This window comes from Schistocerca gregaria, chromosome 11 (assembly GCF_023897955.1).
Source record: "Schistocerca gregaria isolate iqSchGreg1 chromosome 11, iqSchGreg1.2, whole genome shotgun sequence".
NCBI classification, from domain to species: domain Eukaryota; kingdom Metazoa; phylum Arthropoda; class Insecta; order Orthoptera; family Acrididae; genus Schistocerca; species Schistocerca gregaria.
The window spans coordinates 82,302,371-82,325,411 of record NC_064930.1 but is presented as its reverse complement, the minus strand read 5'-3'; the positions used below and the strand labels follow the sequence as shown (position 1 = coordinate 82,325,411).

The window sequence follows — 23,041 nt, the reverse complement described above, 5'->3', positions numbered from 1 at the left end:
GACTGATAAGTTTTAGAGTTCTGAGGGAAAGTGTATTGTCAGATAATTTGAAAAAAAGTGTATTTTTTAACAGGGAAAAACTCAGGATTTTTTTTTCCATGTTCATGTATACACCCTGAGTTGTTATATGCCGCCATACAACAGAATGGGAAGAAAGCAGTAGACTTGGTTCAGAAAAATGTAGAATGTAGCTACAAACCTGTGCCTTTGTCTGTAGAGTTCAGATTAAGGCATTATGAAATGGTATGACAAGAATGAGAAGGAAATTTTCCTTATGACAATTGTATTTTGTACATGCTGACGATAGTGGTTAATTGTGACAATGTGATTTAGGTGCACTGCTTACCAAAGTGAGGCAGACAATGACCAATATGGCAGATCACTGAATAATGTTAGATACATTGCAAGAGAGGAAAGGCATTTATCTTGGTATTATGATGGCCATTTTGCATCATTTCATCACTTAAAAATTCCAGGCTAATAGGCTGTGGTTGATCTATAAAACTTTCTCCTAATGTCTCCTCTCCAATTGTGGGAGACATCTTCAGAAGTAAAATGGTGAACTCTAACCTGAACTCAAGGGAGCAATGTAGAGGTCACTACAGTGTATCGTGCGTCATTAGCTATGACATTATCGCTGACACTGCCAACATTTTTGATTGAAAGTAATTGATCATTATTCTTATGTTGCAATGGTGACATTCAAATTTTATCTAATTTAACTCTTCCTCATTTCTGTTAAAATTATTATGGTGTTTATAAATCTCAATAGCCCCTCTATGCACACACGCATGATAGTGTGATGTTTTTGATATGACACTCGTCTCAGTAAATTTGATTTCATGATAACACTTTTGGTAAGGATGTTCTGCTACAGTCAGTGTATCCAAATGGCAATTCCTCATGTTCAGTGAGACAGGTATTAAGTTATTTTTTGTGGTACCAATATAAACCAGTCCACAACTACAAGGAATTATGTATACACCCAGTGTAGCCAAAGGATATATCTATAAAACTTCCTGGCAGATTAAAACTGTGTGCCCGACCGAGACTCGAACTCGGGACCTTTGCCTTTCGCGGGCAAGTGCTCCACCAACTGAGCTACCGAAGCACGACTCACGTCCGGTACTCACAGCTTCACTTCTGCCAGTATCTGTCTCCTACCTTCCAAACTTTACAGAAGCTCTTCTGCGAAACTTGCAGAACTAGCACTCCTGAAAGAAAGGATATTGCGGAGACATGGCTTAGCCACAGCCTGGGGGATGTTTCCAGAATGAGATTTTCACTCTGCAGCGGAGTGTGCGCTGATATGAAACTTCCTGGCAGATTAAAACTGTGTGCCCGACCGAGACTCGAACTCGGGACCTTTGCCTTTCGCGGGCAAGTGCTCCACCAACTGAGCTACCGAAGCACGACTCACGTCCGGTACTCACAGCTTCACTTCTGCCAGTATCCGTCTCCTACCTTCCAAACTTTACAGAAGCTCTTCTGCGAAACTTGCAGAACTAGCACTCCTGAAAGAAAGGATATTGCGGAGACATGGCTTAGCCACAGCCTGGGGGATGTTTCCAGAATGAGATTTTCACTCTGCAGCGGAGTGTGCGCTGATTTGAAACTTCCTGGCAGATTAAAACTGTGTGCCCGACCGAGACTCGAACTCGGGACCTTTGCCTTTCGCGGGCAAGTGCTCCACCAACTGAGCTACCGAAGCACGACTCACGTCCGGTACTCACAGCTTCACTTCTGCCAGTATCCGTCTCCTACCTTCCAAACTTTACAGAAGCTCTTCTGCGAAACTTGCAGAACTAGGAGACGGATACTGGCAGAAGTGAAGCTGTGAGTACCGGACGTGAGTCGTGCTTCGGTAGCTCAGTTGGTGGAGCACTTGCCCGCGAAAGGCAAAGGTCCCGAGTTCGAGTCTCGGTCGGGCACACAGTTTTAATCTGCCAGGAAGTTTCATATCAGCGCACACTCCGCTGCAGAGTGAAAATCTCATTCTGGATATATCTATATTTTGCTGATCTTAAGCATTCTTTTATCTTCCTTGTGGGTCTAAAGGTTGCTAAGATAGGCAAAAGATTCCTTCACCAGGTGTATATAAAATTCCTTGTAGTTGTGGCCTCATTTATGTTGGTACCACAAAAAAGAAGTGTCATCATCTGTCTCGTTGAACACAAGAGGAATTTACACCTGGAACATACAGATAAATTGGCTGTAGCGGAACACCTTTTCCAAGAAGGTGATCATGAAATAAAATTCACTGAGATAAGTATCATGTTGAAAACCTCTTTATATCATGCACAATGTATAGAGGGGTCATTGAGATTTATAAACATCATAATAATTTTAACAGAAGAAAGGAAGGTGTTACATTAGATAAAATTTGGGTGTCAACATTGCAACATAAGAATGACAATCAATTACTTTCAGTCGAAAATATTGGCATTACTGGCAGTGATCTCGTAGCCAATATCACGTGATAGACTGTGGTGCCCTCTACATTTTCTGTATATTTGATGCTCCTTCGAGTTCTGGTTGCAGTTCGCCACCACTTTACCTCTGTAGATATCTCCCACAGTCGGAGAGGAAACATTAGGAGTAAGTTTTATACATCAACCACGCACTAAATAAGTGATGTCAGTACCAGCTGTGGAAGCTTAAATTGTGTGATCATTTTGCATGAGTGTTTAAACTCAAGAAGACTGGGAATGAAAGTCGTAAGTATGGTGATGTCGGAATAGAAGCAGCTGTGATTGTGTTTGCTGAAAGCTTCATAGGTCAGTAGTTGTTCCATCACTACAACTGATGATATGTAGCATCACCATTTCATTCCCATATGCCAACATGCAACACACACATTGAAATTCATAAATTTCACAAGCTCCAGATAAGGTAAACATTTTTCACTCTAGGTAAATTCTGTAAATGCTCTCTTGGTAAATGCTGTAAAGTTGCAAGCTCCTGTGGATCTTGAAGAAATCTGTCATAACATCTCATACCAAATTTAGGTGGATATGGATAGAAATTGATATTCAGTGCCATGTGCAAGTATCATGTTCCTTTTATTCTGTGTTCCACTAAAATTTGTGTCCTTAGGTGCCATTAATACAGATTTCACAGTCTTAACTGTTCTGTAGCATATAAGGTTACAATACTTGTGCTCATATTTGTATCCACTGTGACAGCAGTGCACCAGTTGGCCATTATGCAGTATTGTACTGTCACATGTGGTATGACTGTGAGTGTTATCATTTGCATTCATTTGTAACATTGTTTTTACAAAAGAGAACTGTAACACTTCTGTAAAATAACTTATCTTCTTCTCTCTACCTCTATTTCTCAGTTATTCTTTCTGAACCGATAAGTTGATCAGAATTGATTGATGTAACTTGACTCAGTTTCAATAGTGCTTCGCAGATTGTTTACCCCTAGAACACTAAAGGGGAAAATATTATATTGTCTCCAAAGCATCATAAATTTTACTACTCCCTATTTTATTCAGATGAAGTCATTATGTATAGTTTACGCACTAGTTACTTACAATTATAAGGTCTCCAGTGGCACGTCCCATACAAATTGAGTACAAAATGCCCAGTTTTACACCCTGTACTGACAATACCATATTGGTGGGAAACGCAAATTGGTACCAAGCGCAATTGTAAATTTTATGGGGATTTAGTTATCTAGGGTTAAAAAGAGTATATTGGCAAGGACAATAAGAGCTGTAGTTGGCAATATTTATTGATCACAAAAAACACTGGGATTGTCGCAGTTCTCTTTTCCCTAAATTATCTAAACTGCGCGCACATAGTGAATGGCTTCAGACTGAAAGTTGAGTTATACTGTAAACCTGGGGGAGGGGGGACAAGCTGCAAGTACTGCAGGTTGTAAACCCTCCACTGAGACAATGAAAGGACCATAGAAAAAAAATGTATTTTTCACATAATTTGTTTCACAGATATTTGTTTTGTTTAAGAAATGTAATTACAATAATATCCTTCAACAGAAACATGTCATTTCCTGTATGCGCAAGTTCAAAAATAACGTTCCATGGGAAAAATTGTTCCAGTTTTGGTTCCCACTGCCACAGTTCCAGCTAGCCTGCAATGGTTGAAAAGAACTAAGTTCTTCAAGGGCATGCCTTTTCCTTTCCAGGATAAAAGAGGGAGGGGGGGATACGAGAACACAGACTGCAGTATGTGTATCCTTGCTGAGTGAGTGGTTAAACCAAACGTAATCTCAGAATGGGTGCAGTTTAGTTCCCATTATCCCGAGATTCATACATAAATTCATCTGCACTTCATGACACTGTTGAGCAAGGGTTTTCAATTCAAATATTACACTCAATGCGTACACTGTGTGAGCACCAATCATAATACATTAAACATTGCTGGAGGAAGAGGCCAAACTTAGAATCACACACTGACTGACATGCATGAACAGAAAAGGCCAACTAACATTCTATGGGCACATACATATGAAGAACAGGAGAGTCACAAAGAGGATTTTTGAAGTGGCAAACAGCTCAGTCAAAATAAGAGTTGAGTTCAAAAAATATAAGACATAAAATAAGCAGAAATCAATAGGGAAATAAATGGAGGACACAGATTCAGAAATGAATTTATGAAAATGAAATTTTGAGTAAGAAGACAGGGAAAATATGGACAGAACAAAGGGAACACGAACAGAGTCACAAACTGAAGAGATTTTGGGAAGAGAGAAAGGAGGAAACAAGGAAAAATTGAATGATCGTGTAACATTTTCAAATTCGAACTCTGTCTTAAGGGATAACAAGGCTTTTCCCCCCCTCGATATGGATTAAGGAGCTGACTATCCATACTTCACAACTCGATGTAATGCTTCATGAGAGGGGAAAAAGCTTAAGAAAAATGCCAAAAGATAGCAGAAAACTGTGATTTTGAAGGTATAGGATCCTTATAGACTGTATGTTGCTCAATAAATGTAACTATAACAGAAAAAGACATCACATTTATTCTTAACAATCCTGGGATGTTTGTAACTCCAAATTATGGGACTGTTTGGTTAGGAATGTCTTGTAACCTAAAGTATTTCTGTGAAGATAAACATTTCTTTTCGTGAGCAAAGAGTGGCTGGTAAATGTCAGAAGACAAGACTTTTTGCATAAACGTGTTGTGTACCTATACAGCTATTACACTTTATTCATTTTATTTGGAGCCAATTCAGTTTCTGCAGTGAGAAAAATAGGGCACTGGTGTGGACTGTAGTACCTGTGTCATTTATTTGATGTGCCATATAAGCACCACAACTGGCACTCAAGGGGTAACCTCACACAACTGTGATAATAAGCATTCATAACCAGTTAAACTGTTTCCTGCCATATATTAAAAAGAAAATTCCTCAAATAGCAGCTCAAAAGCATCAAACAATTCTTTCTTTATTAAATGATTTTACCCAATGTCGTGAGTGGAGGCGGCACAAAGCAGGTAAAAGATTTCAGACCATCTGCTTTGTTTTTTATACTTTGACTATTGCAACATCCAAACGACTATGGAGAGCAGATGCCTGTGATAGTGTATTCACATAGAAATACTTAAGAGTGAAGATAGTTGTCAATATCTATCTAAATTTAACAACTGTGTCTAACTTGAGCTACACAATAATATATGGACTAGAAATTAGTGAATCTCTTTACTCAGACTGAAAATGTTCTCACTCTAAGTATATTCTCCAAATAGCTTTATTTGTGCAAATCTGAGAACGTTCTTGGAAATTCCGAAAATAAAGCACAATTCTCTGTATGTGGCACTTGTGTTGTGGGCACATCTTCTACTTGGCATATTCAATTAGATTTCTGTGTGTTTTTGTTGAAAATCTGAAAGAAATGTGCCATGTAACATAGCCGTCTGTTCAATATCTATGCTCAAGTAACACACACTTGCATGTTGGTAGCATTACTATTCAGTATTTGACCATAAAATAACAATGGATATTCGTAGCATTTTTCTTCTCCATACATTTTCTTTCTTTTCATTAATTTGAAACTGGAGCTGTGTGCCACAAATCTAGTGTCTTTGGATGCTATTTTGAAGAATTCAGAGATGCCTCTGAATGTAACATCAGAAGATAGGTTCTGCACTTTCCATGTGATTGCCTCTGGTGTAAATATTGTGTAAATTAAAATTGTGCCTACATAATGTTTTTGAGCTGATGGTTTTCCTTCCTTTTTATTGACTTGCACTGCACATGTTACCAGATAAATTTCACTTATTTATTGGTCTTTAGAATGCTCTGTCCAAGAGTCAGTTGCTGTAGTGCATTTGGAAAAGTTGTAAAGAAAATGTTCTGCAACACTTCCTTACCACCTTGTCAACCAACTACAGTGAATGTGCTACTCTCATTCCTGTTACTACTACCACCACAGTCTGACCATGTTATTTGCAACCTCTGTTTCAATTTATCATCAGTAATGCTGAGACCTAATCTAAAATAGCACTAACCCTCAGTTCCTGTAACATTTATTACTCACAGTATCTGCGCCATTGCTAAGTTTGCAGGCTTTTCTTGTGACACTCAGCCTGAAGTCTGCATGAGGGTGCTGACAAGAGCAGCATGCTATGTCAAATGACAAACTTGCCACCCTCACGCACGGAGCTTGCGCTTCTTGAGTAGGAAGAACGTAATGTCTGCACAACATTTCCACAAGAAATGTTCAGGTCAAATTGTGCGTAGTGTGATTTGATAGTACCATGACCACTTAAATTGCTCCAGAATGAGATTTTCACTCCGCAGCAGAGTGTACGCTGATATGAAACTTCCTGCCAGATTAAAGCTGTGTCCCAGACCAAGACTCGAACTCGGGACTTTTTCCTTTCGTGGGCAAGTGCTCTACCATCAAGTCTCGGTCTGCCACACAGTTTTAATCTGCCAGGAAGTTTCACTTTCATTGCTGTTGGGACACGTGGCAAAAATAGAAAAGTAGTGATGGAGGAGATTTGCCAGTTCTAAGAAAGTCCTGCAAACTTCACCCTACCAAACAATAATGCTCAAATTCCATATGTTGTTGTAGCTGATTTGTCTACTTACCTAGGGAATAATTGTGATTATTAGAATTGCCACTTTGTTTATTGCATGGTTCATGCCACTAGGCAGTCAGAAAACTCTTTTGTTACTGTGACTAAGAACTGTAGACTTTACATTAGGTGAATTCAAGCTTTGCCAGAACATATGCAGTTGATGTTCTAGAGACATATTGAATCTCATCTTTACTTAAGATAATGATGTAGGCCAAAGCAATGAATTAAAATTTGTACCAGCACCAGTATTTGAAACCAGGTCTCCTGCTTACTAGACAGATGTGCTAGGTGTTAAGTCTCACTGGTACTCTGATTACCACGGCTGCACGGAATACCGTAATACATCTTCCTCCCCAATACAAATTCCAACTTATGCCTCAGCCCATTGCTGTTTCTTCTAAATTCACATCAGTATTGCTGAGGCTCTCCTGTGTTGGAACAGCACCTTAGCAATTAGCGAAATGTGGTTAATCCTGCCTATGCCTCAGGAGTAGATGATATATTAATCACATACAGTTGATTTTCCTGAGACTTATTACAAACAGTGCTATCTTTTGGCAAAAACTTGTTGCCATCTTCATGCCATCCTTATTACTGACTGTCTCCTGCTGGGTACCGTCCACTTCCCTCAAGTCTTGAGCGTGCTCAGAGCAGAATTGTAGGCTGTGGGATGACCTATTCACACTGTGCCAGGTGAAGAGGGGACTACGTCACGTAACAGTTGCTTCCCTCCAGCAGTTGGCTCAGGTCCTGCTCTCACTACCTCAGCAGCAGAGCCACACCCAGCCCAGCACCAGCCTGTGTTTGAGAGGGTATATAAGACAGCACCCAGCAAGGGACAACCAGTCTTCGGGACCCCCGTGAAGATAGCAGCAAATCAGTTTGCCAAAATAAACCTCAATTTGGACTATGTCACCCAGCCAAATACTTGAGCATTCCAATATCTACTGTTGGTTATACAGCAATTTGATTTTAGGGGTGGGAGGACTCTAAAAAAAATTTATATTTGCAAGGAGGGAAATTATGCCAGTTGCATTTCGTGTGTGAGTAATATTCACTGTATACTTAAATTCTGATGTCTCTCATTTATGTTGTTATTTTGTTCCACAAGATATGATTCATGTACATTTGTGTTTAACATTCACTTATTACTGCAGGCCCGCAGTCGTGCACCGCTGTCTCGCGTCCGAGGGAATACTCCGACTGGATCACACGGAACTCTCCCTGGCCGACGCCTGTCTGCGAAGGTGAAAGCCCAGCGGCCGATGTCACCGCTGCAGCTGCTCCAAGTGCGGCAGCGCCTGGCCGTGAAGCGGGTGCTGCAGCTCAATCGGACGCAGGTGGAGGTGGAGGGGGAGAACTGTCCACCCACGAATGTAGAGGCTGCCCAGTGCGACCCGGCAGTCCGGCCGATTAAAGTGTCTGTTCCGCCTGCACTCCCTACCAAGGACATGGCCCTTCGGTTTTGATAGTTGGACTGTATCAATTGAAAACTTTTCTCATGGTTTGTTTTCATTCTTCGTATTGTGCCTGTCGGATATAAAGACTCTATTTTTTGGAGGTTATATGTTGTAAACTTCAGGGGAGTTTTATGCAATAAGATGATCATAGTGCAATCTGTGTGAAACATGCCTTGCAACACATCCTTTGTTCCCGTAATCCTTTTGGGTTCAATATCCACTAATGCCCTGTAGCCACACCTCATTCTCAATGTCTCCCATTGCCCTTACTCTGTTCTGTTAGCACCACTCAAACCAATCTCCATGTCACCGTCATTGTGTGCTGCACAAAATCCCTGGCTCCTGTGCCAACGTGTCACTTCCTTAGCTTGTGCAGCTGCGACCTCTCTCTCCCGCATTCCTATTCTGGATACCTGCTGTCTCTCTCTGAGCTGCCTGCCGGCTTTCATCAATCCTCTTTCTGCTGCCAACCTCTTTTCTCCACTCACCCACTCCATCCGACATATCCCCTCACCTCAGTCTACCTGCCTATCTGTGGTCCAAGCATTGTGTAGCTGTGTGTGTTGGGAGGGGGGAAGAGGGGATTAAATATGTGTACTCTGGCTCGGAAAAGGATTCATCCGAAGGCTAGCAAAAGTTTCATTCTTTTATTTAATGAGGCTTGGCAACAACTTAATGCTTTCACTATGTACTGACTTGTCACCTTCACTCCTAGATTATTTGCATTCTGCCAGAACTTTACATTCTGTATTTCATATATGTCATAAAGCACTTTATAATATTGAAAACTAACATAATTTAATAAAGACGTTATTCAGTAACCGCAAACCATGTTCTGCTACATGAAATATGTGCAAATTGTGAGAACATTGAAATTTAATTTCACTAGCTTAATTTGAGATTATATCAACCCAAATATACTATCTCTAGTCAAATTGAAATGGCATACTTCAGGCTGTTAAGTTACTAACCTTTTATTGTGTCATGGTTCTTGTTGATGTCCCCTTCAAAAACCTTCTTTAGGTAATTGATAGGGTCGTCACAGTAAATGACGACGACTTAACATCACAACACAGTCAAGTTCACTTCTTTCCCTTATCAAATTTATTGCTTTAAACCAATAATGATCAGTTTGTATACAGTATTTGTAAAAGTTAAGAATCACAGATCAGCACTTTAGCTAATTTATGCATGGATTAACACAACTTCCTTCAGTGGTAAGGAAGCTGACAAACATAGAAAATTGGATATGGTAAACCAGAGACTGATTGCATAGTAAATACTAGCTTCTGGAAACTCTGTAACATTTACAGTTTCATTCCCAAGAGTGAACTGACTGATTAACTTCACATTTTGGAAACAACTAACATAATGTCACCATGATGTGACATAAATTGTATGAGAGTTCACAACTGCATCCTCACTAAGATAGATTTATACATTCAGACTACAGGGTGCTGACTGACTGATAACACAATGTTTACATTTGGACTATGTAATGTGGACTGGTTTAGGCTTTGTGTGTGACACTTATTTATAGACACACAAAGTACAGAAAATTATAAATTGACAAAACACAAGATTTCTAAGTTTTAGGTACATAAAAAAGGGAAAATTATTAAGATACAGAGATTCAGTAGGTAATCAAGTAAGTCTGTCTAATAGCAGTTTAATCAGAAAAAAGGTAAAATTATCTTTACTACTTTATGGGGGAGAAGTTTGCTATGAAAGGAGATTACCAAAGTTGAGAATTGACTTTCACATGATTTGCCTGTACAGTAAATCCCAAATACGAAGGTGGTTTGAAAAGTTTTTGGAATCACCATGAGAGGTCAGTGCTAGAACGACGAGTTGTTCACATGATATTCATTGGACTGTTGCCTGTAAACACGCGCCATGTCAGTGCTCTTGGAAGAAGGCTGTGACGGTGATTTGGCATGTCTCACTACTCCAGAAGTCATGGCAAAAGTGCACAAAATGGGCACGGAGGATTACCAATTGAAAGTGCGTGAAATTGCTCACGCTTGCCAGATGTCATTTGAAAGGGTATATCACATTTTAACTGAAGAATTAGAAATAAAAAAAAAATCTGGAAGATGGGTGCTGCAACTCTTCACGCTGAATCAAAAACATACAAGAATGGACATATTGGAACAATGTTTGGTCCGTTTTAGAAGAAACAGACAAGACTTTTTGCGCTACTTTGTGACCACAGATGAGACATGGGTGCACAACTATACCCCAAAGACGAAAGTCAAAGGTGTGGAAACGTACCGATTCTCTGCCACCAAAGAAAACAAAGACAATTCCTTCAGCAAGAAAGGTCACAGCATCAGTGTTGTGGGATGCAAAGGGGATTCTGTTTGTAGATTATCTCCCCACTGGGCAAACAATTACTGAAGAACACTGTGCTAACCTTCTGGACAAATTGCAACAAAAGATATGTGAAAAAGAGGCCAGGTTTAGCAAGGAAGAAAGTCGTCATCCACCAAGACAATGCGTGTCCGCACTTGTGCTGTCACCATGGCAAAATTACACAAACTATGTTATGAATTGTTGCCACACCCGCCTTATTCACCTTACATGCCTCCATCAGTCTTCTATCTCTTCCCAAAACTTAAAATTTTTCTTGGTGGACGAAGATTCACTTCAAACGAAGAATTGATAGCCGGAGTTGAAAACTATTTTGCAGACCTGGAGTAAACACATTTTTGAGATGGGATCAAGGCACTGGAACATTGTTGGACCAAGTGCATTAATCCACAAGGAGACTACGTTGAAAAACAAAAAAGTTTCAGTGATATTAGCACTTTTTTTTTTTTATTCTGTTCCGAGAACTTTTCAAACCCTTTCAAGGAAATGTTTCTATAAGAAACCATTATCATTAACAGTCTAAAAGCTATCCTGTGAGTAATGAAATTTTCGTGAAATCTTGCTTGAATAAGAAATTGATTATTTCTTGTAACTATTGTACGTGCTTTCTAGTTTCTTCTCTGGCACGTGGTGCATTTTGGTGCTAGATTCAAAACTGAAGTATTGCTTTTGAATAAAATTTCAGCACCATTTGCACTTTTTATTTTACCAACCATGAATGGTTTTGGCCCATAAGGCCATTAGTGAGTGGTACATGTCGTGGTCTGGGAGGTCATAGAACAGCAGTGAGGACACCTGACATACTCTGCTGAGTAATGGCCTTGTGGGCCAAAACTGATCATGGTTGTTAAACAAAAAGAAAAGTGCAACTGGTGCTGACATTTTATTGTATGTGTATGAATATCGTCACATACATTGCACGCATATATGTCTGATTCTCTGCGCTCTCCATATGACTCCAGAGAGGATGAGTCAATTAAATACAGGAAACAAATGCCAAGAGGTTGTCCTAGAATATTTCTTATGACCTTTTTTACAGGTAATCCACTTCTCCTCCATCACTAGAGGGATTTATTCCCACAGTACTTTCATACAAAAAATGAGTCGTATATTTACGAGATTAGTTGAAATAGCTCCACCTGTCCTGATCTATGCTTTGATCACCCCCCTTTCCAGCCACACTCTCAGCTGCAGGGGTGGGGGGATAACTATCACAGCAATTTTTTCCAGGTTGCAAGTGATACATGTGTTAAATTTGTTAGAAGTTGGTGATTCTAATATTGATCGTTATCAAATATTTTTTACATCTGCCCTGCCCCTGCCCCCTCCCCCGACCTCTGTGGATCGTAGATCAGGGTATATTACCCACACAGGTTTTATTAAACCTGGTGCTTGTCTTGACCAAGTGCTTTCAACTGTAAACAATATTTCTGGAAAGACAATGGAGGAAGACTTCATTGTAATATGCGGTGGTGCAAATGACGTCGCACACAACGATGGTTTGCATGCTGTTAATGCCCTAAAATCTGCTCTAAACCATCTAAATGACTCAAACGTCATTGTTCTCAATATTCCACACAGGTACGACTTGCCTCAATTCTCGTGTGTAAACAGGGCAGTAGCATATACAAACAGTCAATATGCAGAAATTTGCAACTATTACACAAATATACAAATGGTTAACGTGCAACATTTTAGTAGAGATCTTTACATCACTCATGGCCTTCACCCCAATCGGCGCGGAAAAAGTCACTTAGCGTCCATTACTTGTGAAATCGCTGTAAATGCTAGGAACAAGGTATACTCAAAACACACACATTTGAAGAATGAGTGCTCCACAACACAAGAAGACTGCAGGAATGGGTATAGACAGACGACATTGGACAAATGGCTGCTGAAAACACCAGGTAAAGCTGATTCTTCCCAGGCTCCCAGTACATGGAAACAGACCAACTTGAATCAATGGATAGTGAAAAATACCAGACCCACTCTGTCAACTGATATTTCTTTTTTAGGGACAAATGTATAAGTGGTTCTGGTAGGGTGACACGTCCATCAAGCGTTCAACAATCCAAACCTACGTTCAGATTAATTCAGCAGAACTTTCAAAGTCTTGGCAATAAGCACAACGTGTTGGATACCATTGCAGCAATTGATAACCCTGATGTTTTAGTTATAAGTGAACACTGGTATACAGATGAGTTAATTAGTGTATGTAAGCCACTTTCCATGATCTGTTGCTTTGCCTTCAGTAGCAAAGAGAAACGTGGTGGTGGGGTAGCTGTCTTTGCAGCCAGTGATAGTAATTATAGTGTAATAGATGTAAGTGCTTTCGGCATTGACGGTGTAATAGAACTAGCAGCAATTAATTATAAGTGGGGGAAAGAGAACTTAATAATTATAAGCCTATACAGACCTCCATCTGGTAGCCTAGATAGTTTCTTTGATGTTCTTAATGACCTGCTTGTTCACATTGACAGTAAACACTGCAATAAAAATGGCTGGGTTAACATAATACTAACTGGAGATATAAACATTGACTTACTGTCCAATGACTCTGTATCAAAAAAACTAATGCTAATACTAGTTCAATTTAACTTAACATTTCTGATAAATGAGCCCACTAGAGGGATCAATAGTGTAAAATCATACATTGACAACATTATAACTAACATGTCCCACTAAACATGCAGTGCATCAGTTCTGAAGCTTGCTATTTCTGACCACCATGCAGTACAGGTATTGATAGAAGCTGAAAATCTTCATGTCAATAGAAAAGAGAAACAATATGTGACAAAAAGAATCACCAATGATGACAATGTTAAAGATTTCAACAGTTCACTGAAAAGCTTACAATGGGGTGAAAAAAAGGAAAAAATCGACAAAGTTCTTGGGAATTACAACCCAGAACAGCCTCAAACGGGACATGCATATTGATTCCTTAGCATGTAAGCTGTCGAAGAATGTGTTTGCTATAAATATGATTAGCAAATATTGTAAGGATATGTGTGTACTAAAAACTGCTTATCATGCCCTATTCTCATCAAACTTAAACTATGCTGTAGAAATATGGGGTACAACAACTCGAGCCAACCTAAGTACATTACTAATACTACAGAAAAAAGTTATCAAAATTATTTGTGGTGCCAAAGCTCAAGAATTATGTCAGAATCTGTTCCCAAAATTAGGTCTGCTTACCATTATAGGTGTATACATATTGAAAGTTATATTGCTTGTGAAAACAATAAATCCAAATTTCAACTGTGACTTGCACCAGTACGATAGAAGGCAAAAGTTCAGATACCATGTAAATAGCCACAGAACAGCTTTATATGAAGAAAATGCACTTCATGCTCGGCTGAAGCTAGGCAATGCCGTACCAAAAAGTCTCATAACCCTTCCTACTGACAATTTAAAAGATCAGCTAAAAAGAATTCTAATTGAAAACCCTTTTTATTCCCTAGACTAGAATTATATCTCTATGAAAAGTGTTTCATAAGTATGTCAAGCTCATAGTTTTAAGTAACCTACAACTAATATAAAAATTTTATGATGGACTTTATTTCTGCTGAGATAGTGAGGGTCAAATTCATATTATGGAAGTTACTTGAAATGTCTGGTCTGAGGCTCTCCATGGCAGCATCTACAGAACCTGACAACTCCGTCTTTTCAGTAACAGTTATGAAATGTTTGTTAAAATGTTCTTCAACACTATACACATCTGTCACCAATATATCATTTACTCTTAATGCTATTCGTCCCTCTTCATGTCTGGTTCTACCGGTCTCCTCCTTCACTATATCCCATATTGTCTTTATTTTGTTATCTGATATGACTATCTCTTCCTTGTAATATACTTGCTTTGATCTTTAATATTTTGCAGTATTTCTTGTAATGTGCTATAGCATCATCATCAGAACTATTTCGGATTGACAGATACAGTTTTCTTTTTGTTTTACAAGGTACCCCTATTCCTTGAGTAATCCATGGCTTCTTTGTAGACTTTGCTCTAACCTTGGTAAGTTTTTGGGGAAAACAGTGTTTGAATAAGGTAAGCACTTTATTATTTGCTTGGCTCTGACTCTCAGGGATTGTTGACACAGCAGCTGGAGGCAGCAGTCGTGTGTGCACAAGTTGTGTCTGAGTGACTGTGTGTGTGCTCTCATTTTCTGACAACGGCTATAGCCAGAGATTTAGTTGTGAGAACGTTCTTATCTTATCTGTGTGCCTGTCTGTGGCTCATCGATCATCTTTACTGTGAGTGGCTACCTATCCTCATTAGTATTTATTCTCAGAGTATTTGTGCAATTTATCTGTCACACAGTTTGATCAATGTTGTCTCATTTCATTAACCCTTTATTTGGCAGTGTTGCTCTCAAGCAACATCAAATTTACATTATCCTTATGGGACAACAAACACTTCCCAGTGCCTTTTACTGGCATTGTTGCCTCCAGGCAACGTTGCTTTACACACTGTGAATGCCAGTTGTAGTAATAGTTCAAGGTTTTCCACACGAGATGGCAGTTTGTGCAGTGGTGTTACAGAGATCTGAGCAACAGGGGTGTCTTATTTTGGTTCTGAAAGAGTGAATTTCAATAAATTGGCAGTAATCAGCAGATTTTCTTCAAGAAATACCTAGAGGTGAGTTTACAGCAGAAATATTTCAATCTAATATTGTTTTGAGTTACGTAAATAGTATAAAACTTTTATGTTGCCTGTGAGCATCATTGTCCATAGTTGGGACATGTGCCATTAGTATATCACATATGCTTACGGTGGATATTCAAAACAGTAAAATGATGGGACAGCAATGAAAAAAGAGGAATTGGTGTGCCCTGTCCCAGTATTGTACATCAGTACAACAAACGTATGGGAGAAGTTGATCTTGCTGGTATGCTGATAGAGCTCTACAGAGTACCAATGAAGACTAGGTGTTGGTACATGAGACTGTTTGGATTTATGCTAGATCTGAGTGTTGTAAATGCCTGGCTGATATTTTGAAGAGAATCTCTGGACAAGAAGACCTCACTGAAGTCATTCAGGGCAGATATTGCCAATGGTTTGATGTTTTCAGGGAAAAGGAAAGTAGGAAGGCCCTCAATAGACATAACACCACCACAAAACAAGAGGAGGAAGCCAAAAGCTCCAACTGTTGCACAAGATGTCAGATAATATGGAGCATTGGCCTGTATACGGTCCCAAAGGTCGTTGTCGTTATTGCCCATCTGGATTTTCTATAGTCATGTGTTCAAAATGCAATCTAGTATTGTGCTTCGTTCCAAAGAGGAACTGTTTCCAAAAATTCCATTGCAAGAAGAACTAGAAGGAAAAATGAAACAGATCTATTACACAGCAGGACTGCATAAATGTGTTTATAAATTAAATTATTCATGTACAGGAAACCTTTTGCTTGAGGTTAATGGCAAGCACTTTTTTCTATAAGATGTATAAATGTGGACTACTGCTGGCAATGTTGCTTGTAAGCAACATTTCATAATTTTTGTCAAAAATTTCTAAATCACTGAATTGTATTTCTTTAAGCATAATAAATAAATATAAGCACTGATTTTTTTGTTTTGTTTTTATTTTCACCATTTGCCAAATAAAGGGTTAATATGCTGTCTGCAACACATGAACAGCTGGCCTCATGAGTGGATTCCCACAATGGGCCAAACCTATAGGCCATTTCTATAAGTATCTCTAACAGATCAAGACTGCCAATCTCGAGCCCTTTGTTTCCCAGTGAACTGCAGGTCCTGCCCATCAGATCTAGTCTCACTGATCTCGTTCAGGCTGGCACTGTTTGTGTGTGGCGTAATGTGGCAGATATTCTCGGTTTATCCACGGATCCAGGACCGAGGTGCTCCTCACAGGTAAGAGGTCGTAGGTAATAGGTATCAGGAATTGTGACTCTCTCACTGCAAGTGCATTATGCAGTTCAGTGTTTTATACACATTGTATTTATTGTAGTACATCTTGGCACTTTCAAAGTAGTTTATATGTTAGAAAGTATGGACAATAAGAAGAAGAAAATGGTGGCAGTCAGTGGCAGTTTGTACGCTATATACGCATATATTTCTTGAAAGAAAAATCACACAATACCTGTAAAATAATAGACACAACACAGTGGGTAATAACATACAATAACGAACGTGGTAGAACCAACATTTTATTGGGGGTCATCTATAGTGTTGATTTACACAATTCTTCCCTGCCTTATACATCTCTTTCAACAGACCTCCTTTTTTCTGAGGTTATTAAATCAGTGTGGTTATTTTAAATCTGTCTTGCAACATCATGAAAGTGCATATTTTTGTCACCAGATGTGTTTTGTGGTATTGAAATAAAATAACAACAGTGGTCTTAATGAAACACATATGCCATCTCCATCTAAAAACAGTTGATGACAAAAGATGTTGATGTTAGATCCTTACTCACACAGGGAGGGGGAGTTGTTTAGGAGTCCTTACTTTTTTTTCCAACTTATGTCTTTACCTAAGTTATGAAGAAAATGTTTTGATATTATATAAGCTAGTTATTTACTGTGATTCTTTTCTTATGTGTGTATTTAATTACTGTATAAAACATTGTTTTACATAATGCTGAAGAAAAGGTCTTTAGTTCCTTTTCTTCCCTTTCTGTAACTACTTGAATATCGTACTGAAACTAAAACCCTCTGTAAACTTTGATGAAGCCAATTGTATGAAAAATACTGAAAGGCTAATAAAAATATTCTATTCTAAAAATATTCTATTCTTACCATCGAGATCTTAAAATTTGTCAGGGAAAAATGCTATAACGTGTCTGGAAATCAGGAAAATATCAGGGAATTTCACTTGGGGAAACTTGTGGCAATCCTGTACTACTTGTTACAAGAGAAGTGACAGAACAAGTGGAGAGAGGATGATAATGGCAATGACAAAATGCTATGTGGGATGATGAAAAATATAAAATGAGCTAAGGAACATTCCAAGCTCCTTATAGATGATAATCAAAATCTCATCATGGCTTATGTTAAGATTAAAGAAACATGGAAATCTTACATTGATGACTTGTTATATGTAAGTTATACACAAGAAGACACTGCTCTATCACATCCATTAGGCTCAGACAATGGAACAAATATTTCTTGGAATGATGTAGAGTATGCCTGGAAATACACCGAAACTGGAAGAATCAGCTGGTGTTGATGAAATGACAGGAGAAATGATAGCCGTGGGAATTACTGGAAAACAATGGATCTACAGACTCTTTTGTCAGATATGGAAAGAAGAGAAGGTACCTGCTTATTGGAAAATGGCCTTCATAGTTCAAATTTAAAAAAAAAAAAATGGTACAAAGAAATAATATATCTGTAGAGGTTGCTACCTTCTGTTGGAAAACTTTTTATTTACCAAGATTGCAAGGAAGGATATGACAATTACTAGCTTCAACCAGTTAAATGGGAGTCATCAGATCACATAACAGAAAGCAGTCTCTACATCTATTATTAAAGTGAGACACTTTGTCACAAACTTGTTTACAATTCCAAACTTAAAAACTGTAGTTACAATATACACTGTGTGATCACAAGTATCCAAACACCTGGCTGAAAATGACTTACAAGTTTGTGGTGCCCTACATTGGTAATGCTGGAATTCAATATGGTGTTGGCCTGTCCTTAGCCTTGATGACAGCTTCCACTCTCACAAGCATATGTTAAGTCAGGTGCTGGAAGGTTTCTTGGGGAATGGCAGCCCATTCTTCATGGAGTGCTGCACTGAGGAGAGGTATCGATGTCGGTCGGTTAGGCCTGGCACGAAGTCGACGTTCCAAAACATCCCAAAGGTGTTCTATAGGATTCAGGTCAGGTCTCTGTGCAGGCCAGTCCATTACATGGATGTTATTGTCGTGTAACCACTCCACCATAAGCCTTGCATTATCAGCAGGTGCTCAATCATGTTGAAAGATGCAATTGCCATCCCCGAATTGCTCTTCAACAGTGGGAACCAAGAAGGTGCTTAAAACATCAATGTAGGCCTATACTGCGATAGTGCCACGTAAAACAACAAGGGGTGCAAGCCCCCTCCATGAAAAACATGAGCACACCATAACACCAACATCTTTGAATTTTACTGTTTGCACTACACATGTTGGCAGATGATGTTCACTGGGCATTTGCCATACCTGCACCTTGCAATCGGATTGCTAGATTATTTACTGTGGTTCTTTACTCCACACAATGTTTCTCCACTGTTCAATCGTCCAATGTTTATGCTCCTTATACCAAACGAGGTGTCATTTGGCATTTGCTGGCATGATGTGTGGCTTATGAGCAGTTGCTCGACCATGAAATCCAAGTTTTCTTACCTTCTGCCTAACTGTCACAGTACTTGCAGTGGATACTGATGTAGTCTGGAATTCCTGCATGACGGTGTGGACAGATGTCTGCCTATTAGACATTATGACCCTCTTCAACTGTCAACAGTCTCTGTCAGCCTGTACGCTTTTCTGCTAAATGTTGCCCTTCCCATTTCCACTTTACCATGACATCATAAACAGTGGACCTAGAGATGTTTAGGAGTGTGGAAATCTCACATTCAGATATATGACACAACTGACACCCTATCACCTGACCACGTCTGAAGTCTGTGAGTTCAGCAGAGTGCACATTCTGCTTTTTCACGATGTCTAATGACTGCTGAGGTCGCTGATATGGAGTATGTGATAGTAGGTGGCAGCACAATGCACCTAATATGAAAAAAAAATGTTTGTTTTTGGGGGTGTGTGGATACTTTTCATCACATAGTGTATATACACTATGCACCCCTGCACTGTGTGGTAGAACAGATATATCATAATGAGGCAACATAAGAAGCCATCTTGTCTGTAGACAATAGACAATATCAGAAGAAGCTACCCAACTAACAGCAATGGACAGACCATTATGTGATTTGAAGGTTGAAACTATAGAGGAGTGTAGGTAATATCTACATATATACTCCGCAATCCACCATATGGTGTGTGGCGGAGGGTACTTTGTACCACAACTAGCATCTTCTCTCCCTGTTTCACTCCCAAACAGAACGAGGGAAAAATGACTGCCTATGTGCCTCTGTAGGAGCCCTAATCTCTCTTATCTTATCTTTGTGGTCTTTCGTGAAGTATAAGTTGGCGGCAGTAAAATTGTACTGCAGTCAGCCTCAAATGCTGGTTCTCTGAATTTCCTCAGTAGCGATTCACGAGAAGCACGCCTCCATTCCTCTAGAAACTCCCACTCGAGTTCCTGAAGTATTTCCATAACACTTGCATGATAATCAAGCCTACCAGTAACAAATCTAGCAGCCCACCTCTGAATTGCTTCTGTGTCCTCCCTCAATCCAACCTGATAGGCATCCCAAATGCTCGAGCAGTACTCAAGAATAGGCTGTATTAGTGTTTTATAAGCGGTCTCCTTTACAGATGAATCACATCTTCCCAAAATTCTACCAATGAACCAAAGACGACTATCCGCCTTCCCCACAACTGCCAGTACATGCTTTTCCCACTTCATATCGCTCTGCAATGTTACGCCCAAATATTTAATCGACGTGACTGTGTCAAGCACTGCACTACTAATGGCGTATTCAAACATTACGGGATTCTTTTTCCTATTCATCTGCATTAATTTACATTTATCTATATTTAGAGTTAGCTGCCATTCTTTACACCAATTACAAATCCTGTCCAAGTCAACTCTATCCTCCTACAGTCATTCAACGATGTCACCTTCCCGTACACCAAAGCATCATCAGCAAACAGCCACACATTGCTATCCACCCTATCCAAAAGAGAGTGAATCATTTTGTGGGGGGGGCAGAAGAGGGAGAATGCTTGTGGCATCACCATATTGTCCCTCCAGTGCTGTCAGCACTGCACTCTCATTCATCAGCTGACTGGGCTGCTAAGTGGTTGCATGGCTAGCAGTATTGTTATTCGTAAGAGTCTCACCATCCCAATGGATATGTTATGCACCTAGTAGAGTATGTTCTACCTATATTTTAATTTCACATTTCAGTCGTCCTTTCTCAGTAGTTTTGTCTTGCTATTTTCATCTGTTCCAGTCTGTTTTTGATGTACTAATTTTGATGCAGTCTATAAAACAACATAAGTAATGCATTTTTCATCATTATACACGATTCTTTTTATTGAGACAATATGATGACAGTGATGACACTTCCTAAGTGAAGAAGCACTCTTAACAACTTGTGGCTGAGACCTGTTGGAAATGTTTGACAAAGTATCCTTACATTTTTCATTTATATTCGCGCGAATATGTAGTTGCTGCATGAATTACTGTATATAGCAAGCAATGTTGTAGCCATGTAAATGAACAATATACTACTAACATCTACATTTACATCTACATCTACATCCATACTCCGCAAGCCACCTGACGGTATGGTGCAGGGTACCCTGAGTACCTCTATCGGTTCTCCCTTATATTCCAGTCTCATATTGCTTGTGGAAAGAAGGATTGTCGGTATGCCTCTGTGTAGGCTCTCATCTCTCTGATTTTATCCTCAGACTCTCGTCACGAGATATACCTAGGAGGGAGCAATATACTGCTCGACTCTTCGGTGAAGGTATGTTCTCAAACTTAAACAAAAGCCCGTACCGAGCTACTAAGCGTCTCTCCTGCAGAGTCTTCCACTGGAGTTTAATTATCATCTCCGTAATGATTTTGCAATTACTAAATGATCCTGTAATGAAGTGCGCTGGTCTCTGTTGGATCTCCTCTCTCTTCTATCAACCCTATCTAGTACGGATCCCACACTGGTGAGCAGTATTCAAGCAGTGGGCGAACAAGCGTACTGTAACCTACTTCCTTTGTTTTCGGATTGCATTTCCTTAGGATTCTTCCAATGAATCTCAGTCTGGCATCTGCTTTACCGACGATCAACTTTATATGATCATTCCATTTTAAATCACTCCTAATGTGTACTCCCAGATAATTTATGGAATTAACTGCTTCCAGTTGCTGACCTGCTATTTTGTAGCTAAATGATAAGTGATCTATCTTTCTATGTATTCGCAGCACATTACACTTGTCTACATTGAGATTCAATTGCCATTCCCTGCACCATGTGTCAATTCCCTGCAGATCCTCCTGCATTTCAGTACAATTTTCCATTGTTACAACCTCTCGATATACAACAGCATCATCTGCAAAAAGCCTCAGTGAACTTTTGATATCATCCACAAGGTCATTTATGTATATTGTGAATAGCAATGGCCCTACGACACTCCCCTGTGGCACACCTGAAATCACTCTTACTTCAGAAGCCTTCTCTCCATTGATAGTTTTGTAGACAGTGCAATTGTCCAACACTATTTTAGAATGAATACAGACAGCAAGAAAACAAACATGCACTGAAATGACCTTTAACAGCAGAAGCGGTAATACTGTGCTCAAGCAAAAACGACAGCAATGATAATGAATTTCAATAGCTACTTGGCACTACAGAAAGTACAAATGACACATTTTAGCAAAGTACACCTGGATCAGCCATGGCAGGCAGTCATGTAAAAACATATCTATAATTATACAAGAAAAGCAACATTGGTCATTTTGTAATAAGACTGATATAAGTCTGAATGCAAATATAAGCCGGCCGTTGTGGCTGTGCATTTCTAGGCGCTGCAGTCTGGAACCACGTGAGTGCTACGGTCGCAGGTATGAATCCTGCCTCGGGCATGGATGTGTGTGATGTCCTTAGGTTAGTTAGGTTTAAGCAGTTCTAAGTTCTAGGGGACTGATGACCTCAGATGTTAAGTCTCATAATTCTCAGAGCCATTTGAAAAGTGTTTTTGCAAATATAAACACTGTACTGTGTTATTCCACAGTGACATGAACGTAACATACTTCAAACTAATGATAACTGTTGATCATAAACTTGTGCTTTATATATTCAAGTCAACCTAATAAATTACTTTTGTAACTAATTTTGCACTTTCCCAGTTTGTCAAACCATAAGAAGATAAAAAAATGACTGATTTCGTGAACTGTGAGTGTATTAAAACGATTCACGTTGTCTGTCGCACTTCACATAGTGTAGACCGGGAACTGTCTCTTAGGCATGCCCGATGTAAAACTGACTGGGCGCGGCCCATGCTGCCTGAGTTGTTCTTGT

General features: G+C 39.4%; 1 protein-coding gene across 2 annotated transcripts in view; it reads left to right on the top strand.

The window, feature by feature from the left end:
- LOC126295330 (uncharacterized) overlaps nt 1-9,343 on the top strand; it is a 50,905-nt gene extending 41,562 nt beyond the window's left edge. For both annotated transcript variants that reach the window (XM_049987797.1, XM_049987798.1), the window contains exon 6: nt 8,213-9,343. In XM_049987797.1, the coding sequence (XP_049843754.1) occupies nt 8,213-8,524 (312 nt within the window). In that variant the 3' untranslated portion in view covers nt 8,525-9,343. The remainder of the gene's footprint in view (nt 1-8,212) is intronic.
- The last annotated feature ends 13,698 nt before the right edge of the window (nt 9,344-23,041 follow it).